Source organism: Mercenaria mercenaria, chromosome 11 (assembly GCF_021730395.1).
Source record: "Mercenaria mercenaria strain notata chromosome 11, MADL_Memer_1, whole genome shotgun sequence".
Lineage (NCBI taxonomy): Eukaryota > Metazoa > Mollusca > Bivalvia > Venerida > Veneridae > Mercenaria > Mercenaria mercenaria.
The window spans coordinates 29,355,416-29,380,161 of NC_069371.1; the positions used below are offsets into that span (position 1 = coordinate 29,355,416).

At 34.9% G+C, this 24,746-nt stretch overlaps 1 protein-coding gene across 1 annotated transcript; it reads left to right on the plus strand.

The window, feature by feature from the left end:
* Nucleotides 1-2,192: 2,192 nt before the first annotated feature.
* Nucleotides 2,193-24,746, plus strand: LOC123532244 (zinc finger protein 429-like). Its single transcript, XM_045313634.2, has 6 exons — nt 2,193-2,288; nt 12,776-13,803; nt 14,665-14,802; nt 17,486-17,604; nt 19,524-19,621; nt 21,118-24,746. Exons 2-6 carry the CDS (start codon nt 12,796-12,798, stop codon nt 21,381-21,383), a joined length of 1,629 nt encoding a protein of 542 aa, XP_045169569.2. The 5' UTR covers nt 2,193-2,288; nt 12,776-12,795; the 3' UTR covers nt 21,384-24,746.

Below are 24,746 nucleotides of genomic sequence, written 5' to 3' on the forward strand. Positions count from 1 at the left end.
ATAAAAAAAGAATAATATTCAATTTTGTTGAGAAACACAATGTTTTTAAGAAAAAATAAACAACAAAAAACAGTCACAAATATAAATAGGTCATATCAATAGATTTAGATAAAAAAAAAAGAGGAATCATGTCTAACGCACTCAAACCAAGGATAACACAAAAAAAGTGGAACCCTCTTATTTCCATTGTGGTCCTTTTTGATAAGTGACTGACATAGAGAGGCATGAAATTAGTACACCTAAAAAGCTGAAAAAATGTTTCTTGATGAGATAAAAATACTAGGTCTACATGACACCAAACAAGTAGAGTTTCAACAGAGTTTTGAATGTAGTTAGACATGATATGTTCTTGAGACATGTAGAAAGGTCGTTCCAAAGGCTGCATCCTACATAAGAAAAGTATTTTTTGCCAAAGGATCCAATTTTAAAGGCAACAAAACATCCGTCATTACTAAATCTTGTGCTGTACGAATGTCCAGAGTGTTCTCATATATTCAGGTGCTAGACCATTCTTGGTTTTTAAAAACATGACAAAGGGATATTTGTTCCCCTTATTAATGAACTGGTAACCAGTAAAGTGACTTTAAGTGTTCAAGAGTAAAAAGAAACCTTATTATTTATTTGGGTAACCTTAAGTTTACTTTTCAGCTGTTCTGTTAACACATGGTACCAGAAAGAACAAGCATAATCAAAGTGACACTGAATAAGAGAATGATGTTACTACTGGTATTTTAGTCTGTTCTGTGAGAAAGTTGAGTTTTCTATAAAGAAATTTTAGTCGGGCATTGCCTTTTTTGACAGCATCGCTTGCCATATTTTGACAAGACAAGGTTTGATCAAGAGTAGCACCAAGGTACTTGACTGAAGATGTTGACTGAATAGCTGTTCCATTACAGGATACATTTAGATGGGAGGTAGCTTTCTCCTTAGGTTTGGAGCAAAAGATTATAGATTCTGTTTTTCCAAGATGTAACGAAAGTTGGTAATCAACAAGTCACGACCTTACTAACTGAAAATCTTCACTTAATTCCTTTTCAACAGTTGACCTATTTTTGTGTGCAACTAGAACTGCTGAGTCGTCAGCATATAAAAGTAGCTTGTTCTTTAAGACAGCCGACATATAATTAATGTAGATAAAAAATAATAAAGGACCCAATATATATCCTTGTGGCACGCCACAGATAACCAAAGGTGAGAAGGATTGAACCCCAGAAACATTAACCAGTTGCTGCCTATTAGAGAGATAAGATATAAATTAATTCAATAAATGATGTCTTTTCCAAGACCAATTGCTTCAAGTTTTAATGCAAATATGGAATGTTCCACAGTATCGAATGCCTTCTGAAGGTCAAGTAACACCATTCCAACAATGTTACCTTTATCCGTTTGAAATCGTATGTAATCTGATATATGTAAGTGTATAAGCCATGTATCAGTCGAAACACCTTTTCTGAATGCAGATTGAAAATTTTACAGTAAATTGTTAGTTTTAAGGTAAAATTCAACTTTATCATAAACTACCCTTTCAAATATTTTGAAGAGAACACTTAGAATAGATACTGGGTGTGTGACATTATGCCTAAAAATTGTTTGTCACGTACTATAATACCATGCTGACCTCTTAATGCGAGCAACAACATTCTTTTCTGTTGATAATATGAGAAGGGAGGATAGTCTGATTGTAAAAAGTTATTTCTCGATACTTAGTCGACTCCCTTGTCATAATAGCCTATATATTTAATATGAATCATTTTTCTTGTTTTATAGAAAATTTATCTTTATTTTCGGTAATACCGTCACACACTTCTTTCAGATTTCATTATAAATTTTGACTTTATTTATAGACAGAGAATGCCCTGCGTGGAAAAATACAGTTTAAATTTACATAGCGTCAGACCAGTTCCATGCCATGTCATGTCACATTTGATTTAGCATAAAAAAGGGCATCTGCTATATGAAAATAAGTTCTTTGATTTGAAGTTTATTTCCTGTAATATTGATTTTGGTTGAATATTTTAAACTCCCGCGTTGTGTATATAGATCTATATGCAGTTTTAAAATTTCATATTTTTGTTCACTTTTATCGAGTCAGCTTTAAATATAAAAGTAAAGCCAGACTAAGACCATGCTATGTTACGGAATGGTACGGTACGCCAATTACTTTGGAAAATTTCAGAGTTCTTTCCCTTGGTTTAAGATACACCATTTGTAATTAATATATTGTAAACATTGTGTAAAAAAAAATAGATGTGCATTCCACTACCAGTAGCACGACTGAAAAAAATCTGGTAATTACTAATATTGTTATTATAAATAAGAAATTAAAGGACCAAAATCGCTATGTTTTGCCAGTAACTTTCAAACAAAACATTGTAGAAACATAAAATTTTCACAGACAAAAAGCTACGTTCTTCTTAAACACCATGCAGAATTCGTATAACACTTGCGTCCATTAACACAAATGTAGATGAGGTCCCAAAAGGGGCAATTAATTCCAGTAATATCTCAGTTATTCCGAGTAGTTTTCGGACCTTTCATTGTAACAGTTTTAACCTTTCTGTAAAAGCAAACATTTCCGATTTCGTTATAAATATTCAAAATTAAAACATAATTCTAAGGCGTGATGATGTTTTGAAAAGTGTATTTCAAGAATTTAACAAAAACAAAAATTTTAATACGCTCATTAAAGTTACGTCTAATTACGTTTGAATGACGTTTGCAACGTCACGCTAAAAATGACGGAACGTATTGAGCGGACTGGTAATATTACAAAAAAGAAATTAAGAACATTTAATATAATTAACAACTTTAAAAAAAAAGAATAAGACTGGTCTCACAATTGGTAGTCTAACACCCTGACCTCTCGGACATGGACACTGCTGCTAAACATTTAATTGATGTATGCTGTCGTAGGTAAATACCCATCTATTTTGGTTCCTATTTTTAATCGATAATTTAATGCCGTAGTATAGTGAATAGGTCGATTTTTCTGGTTTTCTTTGTTTTATTTTATTACTGTCGGAATGTTTTACTGTATCACCTGCAAATGGGGGCATCAAATGACTGATGTTTACCTCCAAGGGGCCTCAATTTCTGCGCATGCGCACTTTAACTGGACTTCCCCTGCAGTTGACAATCGCTTGTGTAAACAATTACATCAAAGTAAGTTAAAACAACCGGAATATTCAAATTATAAATAAGTTGGTAATGCTAGGTTTTCGCTGCTATGTAAAGGCAACAAAGGTCTAGATGATATGATATTGTTACCCAGATGCTTTACGACGGCGTAAAGTCTATTCAGTACGAAACGTTAAAGGTCCGGAAACTACTGGGAAACCAGTAGGTAGCCGGCTCAATATATACATACATGTGATACGTCCTGGATTGTCCGGGATTGTCCCGGAAATTACATACTCGTCCCGGTGTCCCGGACAGTCTTAAAATGTCCCGGAAAAATAAAAATACAGGAACAAATAAAAACAATCCCCCAAAAAACTTGTTTTTGTCTATAATTTGTTAAATTTTACACAATAAACAGTCCCCGTTGTCACATTGTTTATTCCTAATCACTTTCATGCCCTCGAGCGGGCGAGCAGGACACGTGTTGATTAAGCCAGCTTTGATCACGCAACGATCTTTTGATGACACTGATTAAGTTACAGTCAGTTATTATGATGACCCTGATTAAGAACTGACAGGATTATGCAATCAATAACTGTTTTATGATAGTTAAATTACGAACAATAGTCGTAAATCTCTTTGTTTTTAGCACGTTGGCGGTAAAGCTACATGTAGCCTTTATGGAAGAGATTATTGAAAACGGTCAATTAAACGATAATTATTTTAAAAGGTTGTAATTATTTAAGATCTAGATCGATTGTCACACATATTTTAAATTAAAATGCTGAATGCCTTTGCCGACCGACCCATGAAAATTGACCCGACTCCAAATATTTTATATTGTCGATTTTATCTACAAGATTTATTTTATTCCTTTAAGGATTCATTTAATTATTAGATAAATGTTTAAGCCTTAGAATGATACCAAATTAGCTAGAATCTAAAATGACGATGACCAGGTTGATTCTTCGTATATAGTAAGTCTCCTAATTCTGTTCACCTCGGGAACGCAATAAATTCACGTGCCGAACTACAGATGTATTACCCGTATACATGTATTTACCTCCCTTAGAAAGCTAGACGACATTTGCCGCAAATTAATACAAGCGAGTGAACAATGTTTAGTCTCGGGAAACTACATGTATATTATGATATTTTTGCATGAAACAGATGAATACCAATGTCACGGTGTATGTCCCGGACAAAAGGTAAAAATCCCGGAAATTTTAACACAGAATCCCGGAAACGGTCTGAAAGATTATGGCATGTATGATATATACATATCGTATATAAACATGTAAGTAAATGTAGCCGGCTTTGATAAACTGTATCTATAAAGGATTAGAAGGATCATTATATTAGTTAAATAAATTACATTTCTTGTGATTTATTATTTGTGTTTTACCAGTTTATTTCACCGTATTTACGCGCTCATATCATATCGGCCGACATTTTGTTATGTTAAGTGATCATCACTTTCGCACCTCTATGTGCATCTTTAATTAATTAACTAATTATTATTATTATATTATTATACCAGATTTGTTGAGCACCCTTTTCATATGGAATATACATTCAAGGGCGCTTTACAATTAAACATGTGACATATTGCAGATAATGATATGTAGGAAAATAACAAGACATGACATAATATTATGCAATCATAAAACTGAAACTGAATAATTTGATTAAACGCCTTTTTTTTTATAAATGATATATTCAATGGCGTTGTACATAATAATAAAAATAATAGTTATTACAACAATATCAATAACGAAAATGGTAACAATTACAGCCTTATTGTAACTAACAGCCATGACCACACCTCTCCCCGAGGTCGCTTTACCCCTATTGCCAATACCAGTGCTTAAAGCACCTGGTACGCCCAGACGGGCTGCATATAGAGGTTCAACCCCTCGGTTAATGGTGCCATCATATACTGTATTACTATTAGATAGAAATACCACACACTTCAAGTGAAACTCAAGTCTTGCAAAAAACACACACATAATTACTAAATAATTACTCCGCCGATTTGTCTATGACTATAAGTCAATGATCTCAGGGGCGTAGGAGCTAGGGCGGCAGGGGCGGCCCCCGCCGCCCCAGTATTTCGAGAAGCGGCGATCAAAATGCCGAACTCGTAAATTTTTGAAAAGGCTAGAAAATATAATTGAAAATAAATACAGCGGTCTTCCATTTATCATGAAGTGAGATGTACACAGAATCTTGTCATATCGCTGACACCTTGCTAGACCACCTTGGTGACAGGGTATTGTACAAATCGATAATCCGCAATGACCAAGGTCGCTGTATTTTCACGCACCGCAGACTCAGATTATAGGCAATACATTAATTTAATTAATGAAAGTTAATCGTATTTAATTGCTTACTTCCAAAATTGCAATTAATGTTGTGTCTCAAATTCTGCCGACAAAGGAGAGTATCTTGAGTAAAACACAAACGCAGATCGGGATCTTTAGATGTCTTTACCTAAAATATATTAAATATTTTTGACACTTAAACATATTGTTTGAAAATCAAAGGCACCAATCATAATGATTAAATGAAACGCATAAAATGTAGAAAAATCCTCATAGATTTTACAGATCTAGTTAAATTAACAAGTATTACAGATTCTACATAAAAATATAAAGGGCCAATCAGCCTCGCAATTTTGCATTTCCAAATCCATGATTTGGTAAAAAGAACTCTGAACTCGGGGTTCATTCAACCTTAAACAGTGAACCGCGTTTTACCTTTATAATGCCATTTAATGACTCAAATGCCACAAGGATTTGATTACCCCTTTAAGTCACGGTCTTGTGCTAGATCCCCTACTTAGGACATTACTGGTTTTACCCTGACAAGACATTGTACTATCTAACATCGTACTGCCATTACAGTGTTTAAACATAGTAAACTGTAAATAGGGTTGAAAACTCGAAAAAAAAAACACGAGTATGTTCAACAAATACTGAGCAGTCCAACAAGTCGCCAGATTGCACCATTTACTCTAACTATATGCAAAATGTTCCCGGGGCCACCCTGGACCCCGTTCATAGGAGGGGGACCCCAACCCCCCCCCCCCCCCGCCCATCCGCTGCCCCAATGCTCAAATCGTCCCTACGCCACTGGATCTTGATTGGTTCTAATTGTTTGTTTGAACATAATGAGCTCTTTATTCTAAGGTAGCGTGATAAATGTGAAATGTAAAAGATAATTACATGTACATATCAAAAGACCTAATTCTAAAGGACCGCCGACAATTGACATCATCTATCAAAAATGCTTTTTTTCTTTCTTTTTTTTTTAACAAACTACAAAAATTCATTAAAAATTTTACTTTTAATTTATAAACACGCCATTTAAACATGCCGATGACAATAATGACACTTTGATCATTTGTTGATAACATAACAAAATATCGGCGGATATGATACGAGTGCATAAATACGGCAAAATAAACGGGTAAATCACAAATAGTAAACAATAAATCACAAGAAATGTAATTTATTTAACAAATTTAATGATCCTTTATAACAAAGTTTATTAAAGCCGGCTACCTTGACTTACGTGTTTATATATGATATGTATATATATGGAGAGCCGGCTACCTAGCCACTGCCTTAACTTTAAAGTTGCTAGGGGTTCGGTAAACGGACCTCTAGACAACCCGTACAGGGCACGCTAGAGGTCCCGTAATCAATACGAAAACTGATATTTACAAAGAGCTAGCTAGGAGACTATATTTTATCTCTAAAAACGGGAGATGATTTCAAAAATTTGTTTTCGTATTTTTCTGGTTGTTTTAATACATGGTAAGTCACAAGAAACAAGTATTTATGTTTAATCTCGGGAAAAATACCATCGCAAATTCGACAAATAATTACTAGCAATTTGTACACCGTAATAGGAAGCTTTTATTGTTTTAAAAATTCTTGTTTTTCTCGGGACTGATGAATAAAAATAATAAGCTTACTGTAATGTTTTCTTTAGTATTAAAGGCATAGATTTTGCTCATGAATTATTGAATTCGTTTTACTGCTGGAGTAAATAAATAACGGTGACTACCGGAAATCGCTTTTAAAAATTCATTTTCAATATGCATCGAACCCGAGTGAGCAAATTATAAATAAAATATTTACAAAAATAAACGTAATAAAGGCAGCTTTATGACAACTAAATCTTAACTTTTACCAGCAATTACCTTATACACTGGTATTACAGTTCATAATAGTACATGTTTAATGATTGCTGGACCTCTAGACTCCGGGTCTAGAGGTCCGGTTACCGTTGTCTATTTACTCAAGCAGTAAAACGATTTCAACAATTTATGAGCATTTATTATTCTGACTCATCAGTCCCAAGAAAAAACAAGAAAAACAATATAAAGTCTTCCGATTACGGCGTATACATTTCTATTAATTACTTGTCGAAATTGCGATCGTGTTTTTCCCGGGATTAAAGAATTATAAATACTTCTGTTTCCTGTATTTAAAACTACAAAAAAAAATGCGAAAACAAATTTTTTGAAATCCACGGCTACTAAACGCTAGCGCCACCACCAAATTGTGGTGATAAGGAAAAGAGCTATCGAAATTTCCGTGGTGCAGCTATCGCCCGTTTCTACATGTAAACACGCGAGTAAAATATATATTTTATCTTATATTCTTATTGATAGAACTTTTTTCAAAATTCGGAGAATGTAGTTCCGTGTAACAACACTTTAACTAGCGGTTGGCTGTGATTTCATTAAAATAATATGCAAATTGTGGTGTCAGGAGCTTTTCTCCCGAATCTGACAGTGGCACATTTTCATATAGGCCAGTATTCGAACACCATTCCGATGAATGGACTCACTGTAAGAACATACCTGCGCATGCAAATGGTGTAGAAATGATAAATAACTATATATGCACACACCATGAATAATAGAATCTCGGGTTAGAAGAAATATTCCAGGATTTTTAAAAGTGGTGGCGCTATAACTCTAGTGATGGCGCTATACAGTAGTGGTGGCGCTGTTACGGCATTCAGTAATACGAACTGCTGACGCATCCGGAACAAAACAAACACTAACATTCTCTAACTGATAATTTTCCTGCAAGGAATTATGTTATTAAAGAAAGAAAAACACGATCATAGTTTATTTACCTTTATGAAACATTCTCTATCCAAGAAAAAAATACTCACAAACCCTTGGAACTCTTGTAGTCAAAGCAGATATTTTCCTTTGTTTAAAATGTTAATGTAGAATTATTTCTAACCTTTAAATATTCTACCTAAATACAAACGTAAGTGTACTTTAAATTCAGGTCATGAAAAATAGTAGCAATACTTTTATTTCAAACAAAGATTTGTGTAGAATTTATTTGTTATATTAAGATTTTGAAAGTTACTTGCCTTTGTTTTTATACGTCGTTTGCATGCATTGTAAACAAAAGACCTTACTTTCACAATTCTTTCTGAAAAGTGAGTACAGTACATTTTCAGCATTTTCAGTTCCAATCGATTAAATGTGATTAATCAATAGAGCTTAGATGTACAGTCTGAATCCACATACATGTAGATTATTTTGCGATCATGTAGAGGTTACTACATGTATTTTGTTGAGTAACGTAATTTGGGTTTAGTATGGGATAGATTGATAACATCAATTATTGTAGAAATTTCCGTGGCTTGCAGTCAGACATTTTCATATATTAAAATTGAATATATCAGCCACTAATCATATACAATAGCGCAACCACTACTGTATAGCGCCACAACTTGAGTGATAGCGCCACCATTTTCAAAAATAGTTGTGTTTTAGCTTTTTACTGTGTTTTTCGTAATTCTTTTGTGTATGGGAATACGTGTAATTCAATTCTACACCATTTGCATGCGCAGGTATGTTCTTACAGTGAGTCCATTCATAGGAATGGTGTTCGAATACTAGCCGATATGAAAATATGCCACTGTCAAATTCGGGAGAAAAGCTCCTGGCACCACAATTTGCATAATATTTTAATGAAATTACAGCCAATCTCTAGTAAAAGTGTTGTTACACGGAACTACATTCTCCGATTTTCGAAAAAAAAAGTTCTATCAACAAAAATATAAGATAAAATATAAATTTTACTCACGTGTTTACAAATAGAAACGGGCGATAGCTGCACCACGGAAATGTCGATAGCTCTTTCCCTTATCACCACAATTTGGTGGTGGCGCTAGCGTTTAGTAGCCGTGAAATCATCTCCTATTTTTAAAGAGAAAATATAGCCTCCTAGCTAGCTCTTTGTAAATACCGTTCTCAGTATTCATATTGATTACTGGTCTGCCCTGTACGGGTTGTCTAGAGGTCTTGTAACCGGACCCCTAGACTCCGGGTATAGAGGTCCGGTTACCGGACCCCTAGCCACTTCCTAAAATCTACTGTCACTTTGAGAATTCATATTATCCAATATTTAGCAGTTTAGTTATCTATATTGTCGGTAAACATAATAACATTACAGAAATAAAACATAGAAATCAAATCAGTAGGATACAATCTAGAAACAAAAAGTGCGTACTAAATGCTTCTTGGTAAGTAAATTCTATTTGTTTGAATAATAATCAGGGCTCAGATTTACCTTTTTGACCACTTGAAAATTTTAGCTAGAAGCTTTCTTTCTTACTTGCTAAATATGAAAATCTACTTGCAAATTTGATTTTTACCAAACTTGCACACAACTTGTATCACCATAAGATCTCGGTTCCTTTCTTGAACTGGCCAGATCCCGTTATGGGTTCCAGAGTTATGGCCCCTGAAAGGGTCAGAATTAGCTATTTTGACCTTGTCTGCACAATAGCAGCTTCATTTATGATTTGAATTTAATCAAACTTGCACACAACTTGTATCACCACAAGATCTTGGTTCCTTTCTTGAACTGGCCAGATTCCTTTATCGGTTCCAGAGTAACGGCCTCTGATAGGGCCAGAATAAGCTATTTTGACCTTGTCTGCACAATAGCAGCTTCATTTATGATTTGAATTTAATCAAACTTGCACAAAACTTGTGTCATGATAAGATCTTGGTTCCTTTGTTGAACCGGCCAGATCCAATAATGCGTTCCAGAGTTATGGCCCCTGAAAGGGCCAGAATTAGCTATTTTGACCTTGTCTGCACAATAGCAGCTTCTTTTATGATTTGATTTTAACCAAACTTGCACACAACTTGTATCACCATAAGATCTTGATTCCTTTTTATACTCCCAAAGGGAGGACAAATATTATGTTATCACATCGGTGTCCATCTGTCTCTCTGTCTGTCTGTTGGTTAGCAATTTCCCTTCCGCTCTGTAGGTAACTCTTGAACCCCTTGAAGGATTTCAAAGAAACCTGACACAAATATTCACCTCATTGAAACAACGTGCAGAGTGCATGTTTCAGATGGCTCACTTCAAGGTCAAGGTCACACTTAGGGGTCAAAGGTCATATGACTTTGTTTTGTGTGTATATTGCTCTGCATTTGCATTGCATTGCAGTGCTCTTGTTTTTATTAGGCAGATCCTTCTTTTGTTCACTTACAATATATTTTTTTAATAACTTCCCTTTTAGGTTACTATAAATAGCTTATTTAGTAACTTTTTTATTATTGGCCGTAGGGAAAATCCGAGACCACTTTTCTGTGGTATAACATGGATGGTGCCTCCAATTTTTAGGTGTATTTTGACATACACATGTATCTGTTCATTGGGAGAATTTTTTTTCTTTTTGGTTAAATTTCTTCCCTTTGTTCTTTGGACTTATCATATAATATGGCTATATAGAAAACTGATTTCAAAACAATTTTACACAAGACTAGTGTTCCTTGGGTGACCCTCTACTATATTCCTTCAAATAATTTTTATTCAGCGAAAAACATGGCCCCCAAGGGGTTTTGCTTATTTTCCCTATGCCTATATAAAACTTTGAAAATCTTTTTGTCAGAAACTGCTGGTCCGTTTTCAACATAATTTTACACAAATATTTCTTGGGTGACCCTCTACCAAATTCCTTCAAATAATTTTGATTCATTGAAAAAGTGGCCGCCTCGGGGAGGGGCTCATTTTCCCATATGGCTATACAGAAAACTTCTTGTATGAAACTACTGGCCTGATTTGAAAATAATTTTATTTGAAGTCACTTTAAGAAAATTTCAACTATATTTTCTCATAATTCTTTTGATTGATCTTGATTATGATTTTTTGACCTTCTTGTCCTTAAGTGCAATGATAACAGGTGAGCGATGTAGGGCCATTATGGCCCTCTTGTTTTTATTCGCGCACTGACTGGAAATTACTCACTAAAATTAAATTAAATCCATACGTAACGCCAGTAATTTTCCATTTCGGGCGCACTTTCTACTTAATTTCAGTTGCGGGGAATTCCATTTACACGGATGTTGTCACTGCGCGTGTTGCTGTTTTAATTTTAGCAATTTTAATAATTAAAGAAATAAATTGAAAACAAAACAAACTTAAAGATATGGTATACTAATAAAGGCCTTGCATAAGTATTAATTTCTCGGTCGAAATTTACAACTTTAAGAAGAAAATGCATTTTCCTGACATATAGGTCTGAAAGATAGCCTGATACATCAATTAGATATAAAGATCGCGCTTTAACGTTTCTTTAACAGTTTGAGTTCAGATTTTATAGGAGCCCACACAACTAGACATTTTCAGTTTCTCACGGTCATGTTACTCACCAACAAAAGATGGCATGTTATCTGTCTTCTGCACGCGAGGAAAACCCTGTCACTGCCTCGTCCTCAAACGGAATCTACAAACATTTTAAAACAAAAATCATGGCAATATCGACTATTATTTGTACTCGCAAAAAAGTTTGCGTGACCTTTTTATCTACTCACATTCCATGAAAACTACTCGCATTTTGCGAGTTAGCGCGTGCAAAATTTGAGCCCTGATAATTCAAAGCAAGTGCAAAATTTGAGCCCTGATAATTCAAAGTTTGATATGTATAAAAATTACTGCCAAGGAGATGGAACCCTGGCTCTGCACCAGGCCAGTTAATGCTTATGAAACATGATAGTACATCTCTGGCCCATTAATCAGGTCGACATGTTGTCACTTCCGTACTAACAGATAATGCGACATATTCAAGGGCATATTCAGAGGGGGTGCGATGGGTGCGAACGCATCTCCCATTTTCACTTAATATTTACATTAATATTTTACTTTTTAAGCCATTTCTATGTATTTTGAAATTTTTCTGCATTTTTTACCGCTCAACTGGCATACTGTATACTTATTTTAAGAGTTGTCACATAAAGCAAATAGTCTGTAACTATGCACAATAGTTTTTACATTTTGTACTTTACAAAGACTAGCCGTATAGAAGTTTGCAAATCATGTGCACTCATGTGACAGTTCTAGTTACATTTTTTATAGAAAGATAAAACATTTATTTCTAAGGGATCAAACACTGTCATGGGCCTTTTTTCCGCGAATAATTATCTAAGAGAATATTCAAAATTGGTAAATGTCATAAATGTGATTGACCATCGTTAATTTGAGTGATAATATAATATTAATTTTTGAGGGTTTTTTAAGTTGTAGTAAATTACATTGTGTAATAAGATTTAGTTTAATTGAAATGCTGTTTTGTTGAAGTTTTTATTTATTTTCAGAAATGATATGCTTTTAAAGCATGAGATATTGGAGCAGCATGGAGCCATCTCAGAATACTGCTGAAATAATATCATCTTTTGAAGTAAACAGACAAGTTAATGAGACAAGTAATGTATCAGGCATTAGTACAAACATAGAAATGCCCTCAGAAGATGCTGGTAATATTCCTTTTGAAATAAATGAAAACAGTGATGTAAGTGAAAGTGAAACCACCAATTCTTCAGATACAGAAGACTATCCTGTTAATACTGATCTGATTAAAGACAACTTTGCTCACTTAGATGAACCAGACTTATTAACAGAAGATTTTGATGGTCAAAACAACATTGCTGTTAAAACAGAAATAGATACAGAATACAGCATTGTGGAATCAAATGCAGACCATGTGCTTGAAATATTTCCTTTTGTGTGTGGTGTATGTTGTTTGAAATTTAACAATATTTCTACCTATCTTAGACACTTTCAGGTGCATGACCATGTAGACAAATATCTGCATGTTTGCCTTGAAAAGGATATGGGACAAGAAATGGAAAATTCTGATTTGTTTTATTGTGGGGTATGTAGGTTAAGATATCCATCTCTTTGTACTTTGTATAAACATTTAATGGAAGATGAGAGTGTTCAGGACTTTTGGTTTAATGGAAGTACAAGGACAGCATATTTCTATTTCGATCAGTCAAAGTCAGAACAAAGTTCTCCTGATGTAGAAAACACTAATAAATTGGTTAATAAATGTTCAAAAGAGTGTAGGCATAATACTGTTGGCAGTCAGGGTACAGTGCTAGTCTGTCATAACAAAGAAGTTGATAGAGTTGTTGAAACCAAACATTTACTTGTGCGAGAAAGAACCACCAGTAGACGTATGATGTCAAAAATAAAACAGTACAAACACAGAGAGTCAAACAAGAGTAAAGAGGACAGGGATATATTTAGGGAAGCTGAAGAGGCCATCAGAAATACAGGAGGAGATAAACAAAAAACTTTGAAATGTTATTCTAAAGATGAAACAAGAGAGAAAGTTAGTAAGGTAATTATAAGTGAATTAAAATTTATGTCTGTCAGCGTGTTGCGTATTGCGTAATTGGCTATTTCCATCTGATTGTACTACTAATAATGGATGATAATTGTAATTAAAGTTCCCTTTATTTAATTTGAGTGATATCTTTCAATTAACAATGATTCAGAAAACAATGTTTGATTTCCCATACCCATGTGGGCTTGATTGGAGATATGCTAGTGTGTCTGTTGCTCTATCCGTCGGTATTTCATGTCTGCTCCCTTTCTGTGTGTGTTCTCCGTGACTATTTGATAAACGACATTGTGTCTGAAATCATTAGTCCTCCACCTCTGATTCATGTGGGGAAGTTGGCAGTTACTTGCGGAGAACAGGTTTGTACTGGTACAGAATCCAGGAACACTGGTTAGGTTAACTGCCCGCCGTTACATAACTGAAATACTGTTGAAAAACGGCGTAAAACCCAAAACAAACAAATCTTCTGAACCAGTGAAAATTTTTTCATATAACTTGCATCAATTATTAACCTTATTAAAGGGACTGGCCTCCAGATCATTTGACAACAAAAAAATTATTTTTTTTATATATATCTGGAAATAATTGCTATATTTCTTAAGAAGGCTTTAAAACTTAATTACTGACAAACTATATGTTACGGAAAAACATGAGAATTTGCTGTTTTTACTACTTTTTACAATGAAAATCGTAAAAAAAGGTAAACTGTCTTGATTATAAATATCTATATTTTGAAGTCATAATTCACTAATTCTGCTACAGCGCTATTGGTTATGATGACCAAAGGTTTGGGGTACATTTTTGTACCACAAAAGGTTTGTTTTCCATTAACTCTAATACAAAATACTTATCTATTAGAATAGGCAAAAAGGACGTTTAACAGGAACAGATTTTCCATGTGAGACTTGTGGTAAAATGTTGAAGTACGGGTCACTACAAGGGCACAGAGCAACTCATGAGAAACACATCTTTCCATGTGATTTGTGTGATTTAAAGGTAAGTAACCCCTCAAATGATTTTCACTGAAATTTTCTGACAAGTTACTCCTCTTTAATATTTGGTAACTACTGTAGTATATGAAAAATATATGATGTCAGATAGGCACTGTTCTATTCATTTAATATTTTTATCACTTGGATCAAAGTATTTCTTTAAATGAGCAGTTCTTCTGACAACAATCACTCACTTTTTGAAGTGCATTTTCCGAACTTCTAAACCCTAGAGTAGTATGAATGTTCCAATTTGTTGTTGATTTTTTCAGCTGTGTCAGTCCATCAAATCCCAAAAAATCTAAAATTCCCATGATTCATTTCATCTTTGAATATTAAAATCCACTAATTTATATCCCCATGAAATAGTCACTTCTTTGCTAAATCTAAGACATTTCTTGCCGAAGAAATAAAAGTGTTTTCACAGAAGAACTGTATAATTTTTATATGAACAAAACTTTGGTCCTGCAATTTCATAGCCATTCTCCCTCTCACATCCCCACTAACCCCCAGTCACCACCCCTCTCACCTCCCCGCTAACCCCCAGTCATTCTCCCTCTCACCTCCCCTCTAACCCCCAGTCATTCTCCCTCTCACCTCCACTCTAACCCCCAGTCATTCTCCCTATCACCTCCCCTCTAACCCCTAGTCATTCTCCCTCTCACCTTCCCTCTAACCCCTAGTCATTCTCCCCTCCCCTCTAACCCCCAGACATTCTCCCTCTCACCTTCCCTCTAACCCCCAGCCATTCTCCCTCTCACCTCCCCTCTAACCTCTAGTCATTCTCCCTCTCACCTCCCCTCTAACACCCAGCCATTCTCCCTCTCACCTCCACTCTAACCCCCAGTCATTCTCTCTCTAAACTCCCCTCTAACCCCCAGTCATTCTCCCTCTCACCTCCCCTCTAACCCCCAGTCATTCTCCCTCTCACCTCCCCTCTAACACTCAGTCATCACCATAAGATCTTGGCTCCTTTCTTTAACTGGCCAGATTCCATCATGGGTTCCAGAGTGATGGCCCCTGAAAGGGCCAGAATGAGCTATTTTGACCTTGTCTGCACAATAGCAGCTTCATTTATAATTTGAATTTTATCAAACTTGCACAAAACTTGTGTCACCATAAGATCTCGGTACCTTTCTTGAACTGGCCAGATCCCAGTATTGGTTCCAGAGTTATGGCCCCTGAAAGGGCCAGAATTAGCTATTTTGACCTAGTCTGCACAATAGCAGCTTCATTTATGATTTGATTTTAACCAAACTTGCGCACAACTTGTATCACCACAAGATCTTGGTTTCTTTCTTGAACTGGCCAGATTCCATCATGGGTTCCAGAGTTATGGCCCCTTAAAGGTAAAACATTTGCTATTTTGGCTTTTGCAGCCATATAGAGACTTCATTTATGGTTTGATTTGATACAAACTTCCAAAATATCTTCAACAACAATAAATCTTGGATTCCATGACGAAGCTGTCAGATCCAGTCGTACGTTCCAGAGTTATTTCATATCTGATTACCTCCCCTGATTGTAATCAAAATAGATTTATATCACTAAGTCCTTATAGGACTTATTTGAAATTTCATTATTGTCATTAGTTGTACTGAGACAATCAGGGTAGATAACTATGGACTGATTTTATGTCAAATTACCTCCCTTTATTTCAAATTAAAATGGGTATATCTCCGTAACTAATGAAGATACCAATCTGAAATTTCATTTATGTCAGCAGATGGACTTGGACAATCAGTGAAGATACATATTGACTGAATTTATGACAAATTATTTCCCTTTATTTTTTATCTAAATGAATACACCTTAGCAGCTTCTAATGAGATTGGTTTGAAACGTTATTTATGTCTTCCATGGTAAGAAATAGTCATATTAGATAACTCTTGTTTGAACATTTATCGATATGAATACTTTACAAATACATTGTTGTATAGGCTTGTACTTTGTATCTTCTACATGCATATACCAATGCATGATTACCTCCCCTGATTTCAATAAAGATGGATTTATCTTGGTAAATATTCATAGAACTCATTTGAAATTTCATTATTGTCTTTAGTTGGACTGAGGCAATCAGGGTAGATAGCTATGGACTGATTTTATGTCAAATTAACTCTCTTTGTTTCAAATTAAAATGGGTGCATCTCAGTAACAAATGAAGGTACTGATTTAAAATGTCTTTTGTGCCATCAAATGGACTCGGACAATTAGGGTAGATAACTTTGGACTGAATTTATGACAAATTACCTCCCTTTATTTTATGTAAACGAATATATATCAGCAGCATCTAATGAGATTGGTTTTAAATGTTATTTAAGTCTTCCAGGGTAAGGAATAGTCATGTTAGTACAAAAATACAGCATTTGAGCCTAGGACCATCAAACTTGGTATGGAAATTGGTCCTGACTAGATCAAAAGGGACTGTTACAAGAAAATGTTTATCCTGATGGTATTTAATGTGTATGCCTATGTGCTCTATGTCAAAACTTGATCATATCATTTTGAGCAATGGTACTCAGGTGAGCGATACAGGGACCTCTTGGCCCTCTTGTTTTACATTTATTAAAGCTAGAATCAAGGAAAATATTATTACTGAAACAGTGTACCAGACAGTAAATGCTCCACATATTCTCATACAGATGTCTGTATTATTTATTTTGAATCACAAAAAAGGATGATTACAGTTTCAGAGCAAAGCATGGATGCAAACGCATAGATCACAAGTGCACGCCACAGATAAAAAATTTACATGTGATGAGTGTGGGAAAAGTTTCAAAGCTTTATCTTATTTAAGGCAACACAGGTTTGTAATAATTGTACTAATTTTAACCCTTACCCTGCTAAATTTCTATAATGAACTGGTCCATCTTCCAATTTCGACAGTATAATAATAATAACTGTTAAAAGGGGTGCTTACCAAAAAGATACTGACTGAATGGTGAACAGTGCAGATCATGATTAGACTGCATGAATGTGCAGGCTGATCATGATTTAAAGTTGGTCGCAAAGGCAGAATCAGTGGTGTCCAGGTTGGTATGGGTTAGTACTAGTAATGGCATTAAAATTAAACTTTTGCTTTTCTAAGATCTTCACTATAAATGCACTGCTAATGATAAACATATTACAATAGGGTATTACTGTAATTAATGGTGTTTTTAGAATTGTTTTTCACTAACCTTTTGAAAGTTAGCAGAATAGTTGGCATTGTGCCTTTTTTTATTCAAAAGGTGTTTGGAATTAACTTATAACATAATTTTCATTATAGTCAACACATTGAATGACATTTTTAGCCTGGTTGGTCAAAGAATACGGAGGGCTGTCATACTTGTTCCAGCCTCAACGTCAGTATTGATTTTAGATGAAAGTTTATTGCAAGCTTCTTAATTTCACTATATCTTATCTACTGTCCCTGATTCCATATCTTTGTTCAGGTAATAAATTTGATAAGATTAACTGCACATATCCTCACCTCGGCCAGAATTAGATAAGTGCTTTGATGTAACGAAGCATATACTTGCAAACATATTCTGTGGCTTCCTTTGACTATCAAACATTTAATCACATTCATAATACAGGAATTATAGTAAATGGATAAGAGAACACATCTGAAAATGAAAAAAAAAACATTCAAATAGTTCTTATCAATTTTGTTTACTGTTGGTAGATTTTCTTCACAGAAGAAATCTGATACAAGAATTTTAAATTTATTATTTATTATTGTTTTCAAAATGGACTTGTAATAAATTAGTATTTGGACTATGACCCTGTTAAATTTTTATAATGAACTTGTCCATCTTTCAATTTGGACAGTACCGTTGACAATTAAAAGGGGTGCTTACCAAAATGATATTGACTGTATGGCGAACAATGCAGATCTTGATCAGACTGCATGGATGTACAGGCTGATCAAGATCTACACTGGTCGCAAAGGCAGAATAAATCGTGTCCAGCATGGTAAGGGTTAAAGATCGTTATAAACATAAAATAATCCTATGTTTAGGCTGTTTTAGCAGAACAGTTACTAACATTACATTCAATAAAAATATTTGCCATGATATCGGAGAACTTTAAAAATGTACTTTAATTAGAAATGAGCCGCACCATGAGAAAACCAACATAGCGCAATTGCGACCATCCGCGCAGTCTGCTCAGGATCCGTGCTGTTCCCTTTCAAAGCCTATTGCAACTAGAGAAACCTTTAGTGAACAGTATTATCCTGACCAGACTGCGCCGATCCATGCTGGTCGCAAATGCACTATGTTGGTATTCTCATGGTGCGGCTCAAATAATAATTAACATACCTCTGTGTAGTTGTCTGACTTCACAGGATGATTTTCTGAGGTCAGTAAATGATCTGTATTGTCAAGAGGGCTAAAGTTACCTCATAACAAAATAATTTTCAATCTGTATCTAGCAAAGACTTGCTCATAGTCAAAATCATAATAGCCACAAGCTTTATAGGATATTGTTTTGACGAGAAAATGCTTGGACCTAAAGCAGTTAACATGATACTATGTTATGGATTGTAGATGACCAGTTCTATATTTAGGACAGAAATCCTAGCAGCAGCATTCTTGTGACTGAAAATTACAAACCATGCTTCCTGTGGAAAGCTTTCTTAGGTTGCATATGCATTTTACAGGTAGCTGATGCTTTGAAATAATTTCTTGGCCTGAAAGACAATGATGTATGATAAATAATTACTGTTCTGTTATTTTTCAGCCAAACACACAGAAAAGAAAGGAACATTCAATGTCCAGTATGTGCCAAAACATTTCTTTATAAGAATGTTCTGCGTATTCATCTACTTACACATTCAGGTATATTATATTTTGTTATGGAATGTCTAGCCTTTACCGGATGCCTAGTCTGTGTTCTAGCCATCTGGTAGCTAGATGCCGGATAGCTCAGTAGTTTTGCACACTGGCCTTCCAATTCCGAGGTCTGGGGTTCGATCCCCGGCAGCTACTCGGGAATTTTCAGAAACGCTTTTCAGTGTTTCCCACCTAACTAGAGGTGTACTGGTCAGGAACCAAGGCAATCCTTGCGTGTATCAGTGCTATACACAGGGCACGTTAAAGAACCAGGCTGTCCATTCGCAGCGAGCTAGGCTAAGTTAGCTGGACAAGCCTGTATCTGATTTCTGATCTCTCTATCGTGGGGGCTTTGTCTCACTCTGTCCCTCTGGTCAGATCGCTCTGTGTCTGTACTAGTAGAGGATGAATTATGCGCCCTGTATGGCTGCATTTGAACTATGTAAAGCGCCTTTGACCGTGAAATTGATCATGAAAAGGGCGCTATATAAATCTGGTATAATATAATAATAATAATAATGCCAAACCAGTCCTCTGTAGGATTTGGAGGCACCCAGTAATCATTTTGTTTATATAAGTATATATGTAAATGAAAGTAATATACAGTTATAACTCAATATCTCAAACTTGCTTACCTCAAAACTCCTTCTATCTCGAGGACTTTTTCAAGTCCCATCCCGAAAACACGTGCGCAAAATATTATTTTAAGTTGAATTTCAGTCATCTTGAAGTAAAATGCTTGATCCCTTAGAAATTGAGATACCGAGTTTCAACTGTAATTCATGATAATATATGATAATAGTGCTTGACTATATATCTGACCAATATTTGAGTAAAAAGTGCTGCAATTTCTTATTCATCTTCATGAGATATGGTCAGAATGTTTATATATAATTTATTAAATATGTCATTGTTAAAAGGTAATTAAATGGGCTCATAATGTATGTCACTATGTCAAATAGTGCAAAAATCTCCTTTACACGTATTTTTGCTCAGAGTTCTCTCAGATTTGTTAAAATTGTTCATATCCAAACTTAGTTTGAACCTTTCAAGGTCAAGATCAGGTTAGCAAGCCATGTCCTTCATGGCCCTCTTGTTCACAGTTGTGACTTTTCATGATATATACTCTAGGTCAGACACTCTAGTCTAGGTTAGGTGAGCCATTAGGTGGTTCTTCTTTCTCTGTAACAGTTGGGATTTCACAAATTGTCATGAAGTTGCAGTTTGACATAAAATCTTTCAAAATACCTAACAAATTCAGAAAAAGTGTTAGTTTAGATATATTACTTATCCATTAACGTTCTGAAAATGGAAAAAATACTGTTCACAGTTTTGAATTCAAATACAGGCTGTACACATCTGTATGACTTCAGTCTCTGACATTGTGTTGTTAATGTTCCTTATATATCTCAAGCATAGGTATTTTCACTGTTACATGTAAAAAAGTAGTTAAATAATTTAATATTTTACTTAAAATGATACTTCAGTGCATCTCATTTCAGAAAATAGACCCCATCATTGCAATATATGTGGAAAGGGATTTAAGCGGCAGCATGATATTCTTGTGCACAAGGAAGGCGTGCATGAGGCAGTGGAAAAATATCCATGCACTGACTGTGATAAAAAGTTTACAACTAAAGACCGATTGAGGAAGCACAGATTAATCCATCTGCCACCAAAGTTCTTCTGTCAATTTTGCGAGAAGTCTTTTGTAAGGAAATCCTACTTGAGGATTCACTTGAAGGTACATGGACAAACTGCAGTATGAACTACATGTAAAACCACGCACGAATTCAAATTCAGTCAACCAACATGTTCAAACTAATAATGGTTAAGTTTATATTATCATTGTTTTTGCATTATTTGTTTTGTTTTTGAAAATGATTTTATTGGATATCATTTTAGTAATTATGCTTAAAATTTATCCTGATTGAGGATTTTTTTCTGTTTCGTATTTTGACCTAATAGTATTTTTTTTTTACTGTTTGCTTTCTTAGTGTCTCACATGTGAGCTGTTGTTACTCTGCTGTGTTCTTGATCGGTCCATTGTTGTAAAAATTTAGATGTTCCTTTTCCATTCGTTCCTATGCAGTTTTATTATAATATAATAATCATTATTATTTATTTATTTATTTATTTGTTTTAGTGTTTATGTATTTTTTTTAATGATTGAAATTCTATTTCTTCACGCATTTGCTTCACGTGTTTAGTGTAAAGTTTGGCATGTAGATAGGCTCGGTTTTATTAGTCCACTGCTGGTTAAAACCAGTTTTGGGGAAAATGGGATTGCACTTTCCAGTCTGTTCGTCGTTCTGTCATTCAGTCCGTCTGCAATTGCATGCTCACTGTCATTTGTCAAGGGATTTTAATATTATTTTGCAAAGATGTTCTGCATAATAAGAAGATGCGACATGCGCAAAGCACGGACCCCTGTTTCGAATGGCAAGGTCACACTTGGAGGTCAAAGTTCAACCTGGATTTTTGCTGTACAGTCTTTAACTTATCCATGAAGGGATTTTAATATAACTTGGCCTAAATGTTCCCCATCTAATCAGACGACATTTCATGACCCCTCAATGGTCGAGGTCACACTTGCAGGACTAAGGTCAATAGGATTATTTTCCTTTACGGTCAATAACTTTGTCATCCATTAAGGGATTTTTAGCTCGACTATACAAAGTATGGAGAGCTGGCCTACTCGACCCGGCTTCGGCGTCCTTCCGCGTCCGCACCTTGGTTAGTTTTGATGCACTTTATCTTTATCTCTGTAATTACTTAATGGATTTGTTTCAAGCTTAAAATAGTTATTCCTCATCATCACCCACATCATATGGCGCAAGGGCCATAACTCTCGCACCAGTTTTTCATGAATTATCCCCCCTTTTTACTTAGAATTTCAGGTTAAAGTTTTGATGCACTTCACTCTATCTCAATGATTACTAAATGGATTTGATTCAAACTGGAAGTAGTTGTTCGACATCATCTCCCACATCATATGACACAAGGCACATAACTCTAGTACCAGTATTTCATTAATTATCCCCCCTTTTTACTTAGAATTTCAGGTTAAAGGTTTGATGCACTTTCACTCTTATCTCAGTTATTACCAAACAGATTTGATTCAAACTTTAAAAATTGTTCTACATCATCACCAGCATCAAATGACACAAGGACAATAACTCTCACACCAATATTTTATGAATTACCCACCTTTTCACTTAAATTTCAGGTTAAAATATTTATGCACTTTAACTGTATCTCGGTTATTACCAAACAGATTTGATTCAAACTTAAAATAGTTGTACCATATCATCACCCATATCATATGATTTAAGGGCCATAACTCTTGCACAAATGTTATGAATTATGCCCCATTTTTACTTAGAATTTCAGGTTTATTGTGGTGCACTTTCACTATAACTTTGATAATTATTACTTAGGGGCGTCTGTGGCCGAGTGGTTAAGGTCGCTGACTTTAAATCACTTGCTCCTCATCGATGTGGGTTCGAGCCTCACATCGGGCGTTGAGAATTCTTCATGTTAGGAAGCCATACAGCTGGCTTACGGAAGGTCGGTGGTTCTACCAAGGCGCTTGTTTGTGATGAAATAATGCATGGTGGGGCACCTGGGGTCTTCCCCCACCATCAAAGATGGACAATCGTATGACCTATAATTATGTCGGTTCGAGGTGAAACCCAACAAAATAAATAATAAATTGTTATTACTTAATGAATTTGATTAAATCTTAAATAACTCATTCCGCATCATCCTTCTTATAATATGGCACAATGAAATACTGCTGAAAAACGGCGTTAAACTCAAAACAAACAAACAAGGTCAGTGACTCTGGTGCAAATATTTCATGAATTATATCCCCTTTTCAGGTAGAATTTCAGTTTAATGTTGATGCTTTTTTAACATATCTCTTTTGTTACTAAATGGATTTAACTACAGGTAAAATAATTGTTCCACATCTTCATCCACATAATATAGCACAAGATGTTATGAGTTATGCCCCCTTTTTACTAATGGATTTTCAGGTTCGAGTTTTAATGCACTTTTGCTTTGAGTCAGTTATTACTTAATAGATTTGATTCAAACTAAAATTAGTTGTTCCACACTATTAACCACATTATATGATACATGGTGTATTACTTTTGCAGATTTTTTTCTATAAATTATGTCCTTTTTATACTTATTTATTTTATGTTTTTCAGTGGTTTATCGAAATATAACGGTGAATTATATCCTGATAAACTCACTGGCCACTCAGTGAAAATTATCAAATCTGATACCCGGATTAACGTCAAAAAGTTTACCGAGCGTACTGAAAGCCGGAAACAATATGACGATGACGTCGTTAAAATGACGTCATCTTTGCGATGCTTCCTGATAAAATTTCCCGCAAATTTCGACATTTTATTGAAATAAACACAACAAAAGTAGAGTTTTAGACATAAAATAAACAGAAAAATTGTTGGTATCGATGTAATATCACGGTAATTTCACTCGTGAACACCAAAAGTTGTTATTTTCACTCGTGGCTGCGCCACTCGTGAAAATATCACTTTTGGTGCCCACTCGGTGAAATTATAACGTGATATTACACCGAAACCAACAATTATCCTCTATTTAATGTTTTGATACCCTTTATCTCTGTTGTTACTAATTCCATTTGACACAGACTTAAGCTATTGCCCAATATCTGCATCCGCAGTGACAGCTCCAGCTTCCTCAGATGTCCCTAATTTCACTATACAATAATAATACATGTTCATGATTTGCGCTTTTTGTCAGGTTGACGTTAGAGTTGTAACAGGCATAACATTCTATGTTTGTAGTTATTTCTGATGAAGACATAAAAACTGAAACTTGCAAAGAAAGTGTATTGTTGGTTATTTTTAACCCATTTAGATTCAAATACCTGTAACTTGAACTTTGAATGTGCTACTGATTATCATCATACATTTTGCAGCGAAAACGTCTTAATACTGAGATCTACAAGCAGTCATTGTAGCAGACAGTAGTCTTGTTTTGAAGTATCAGACATTTCCAAAATTCAAACCTAAGACAATGGCACCTAACCAGAATAATATGCGTTTAGATAGAGTATTAAATGTACAAGCTTTAA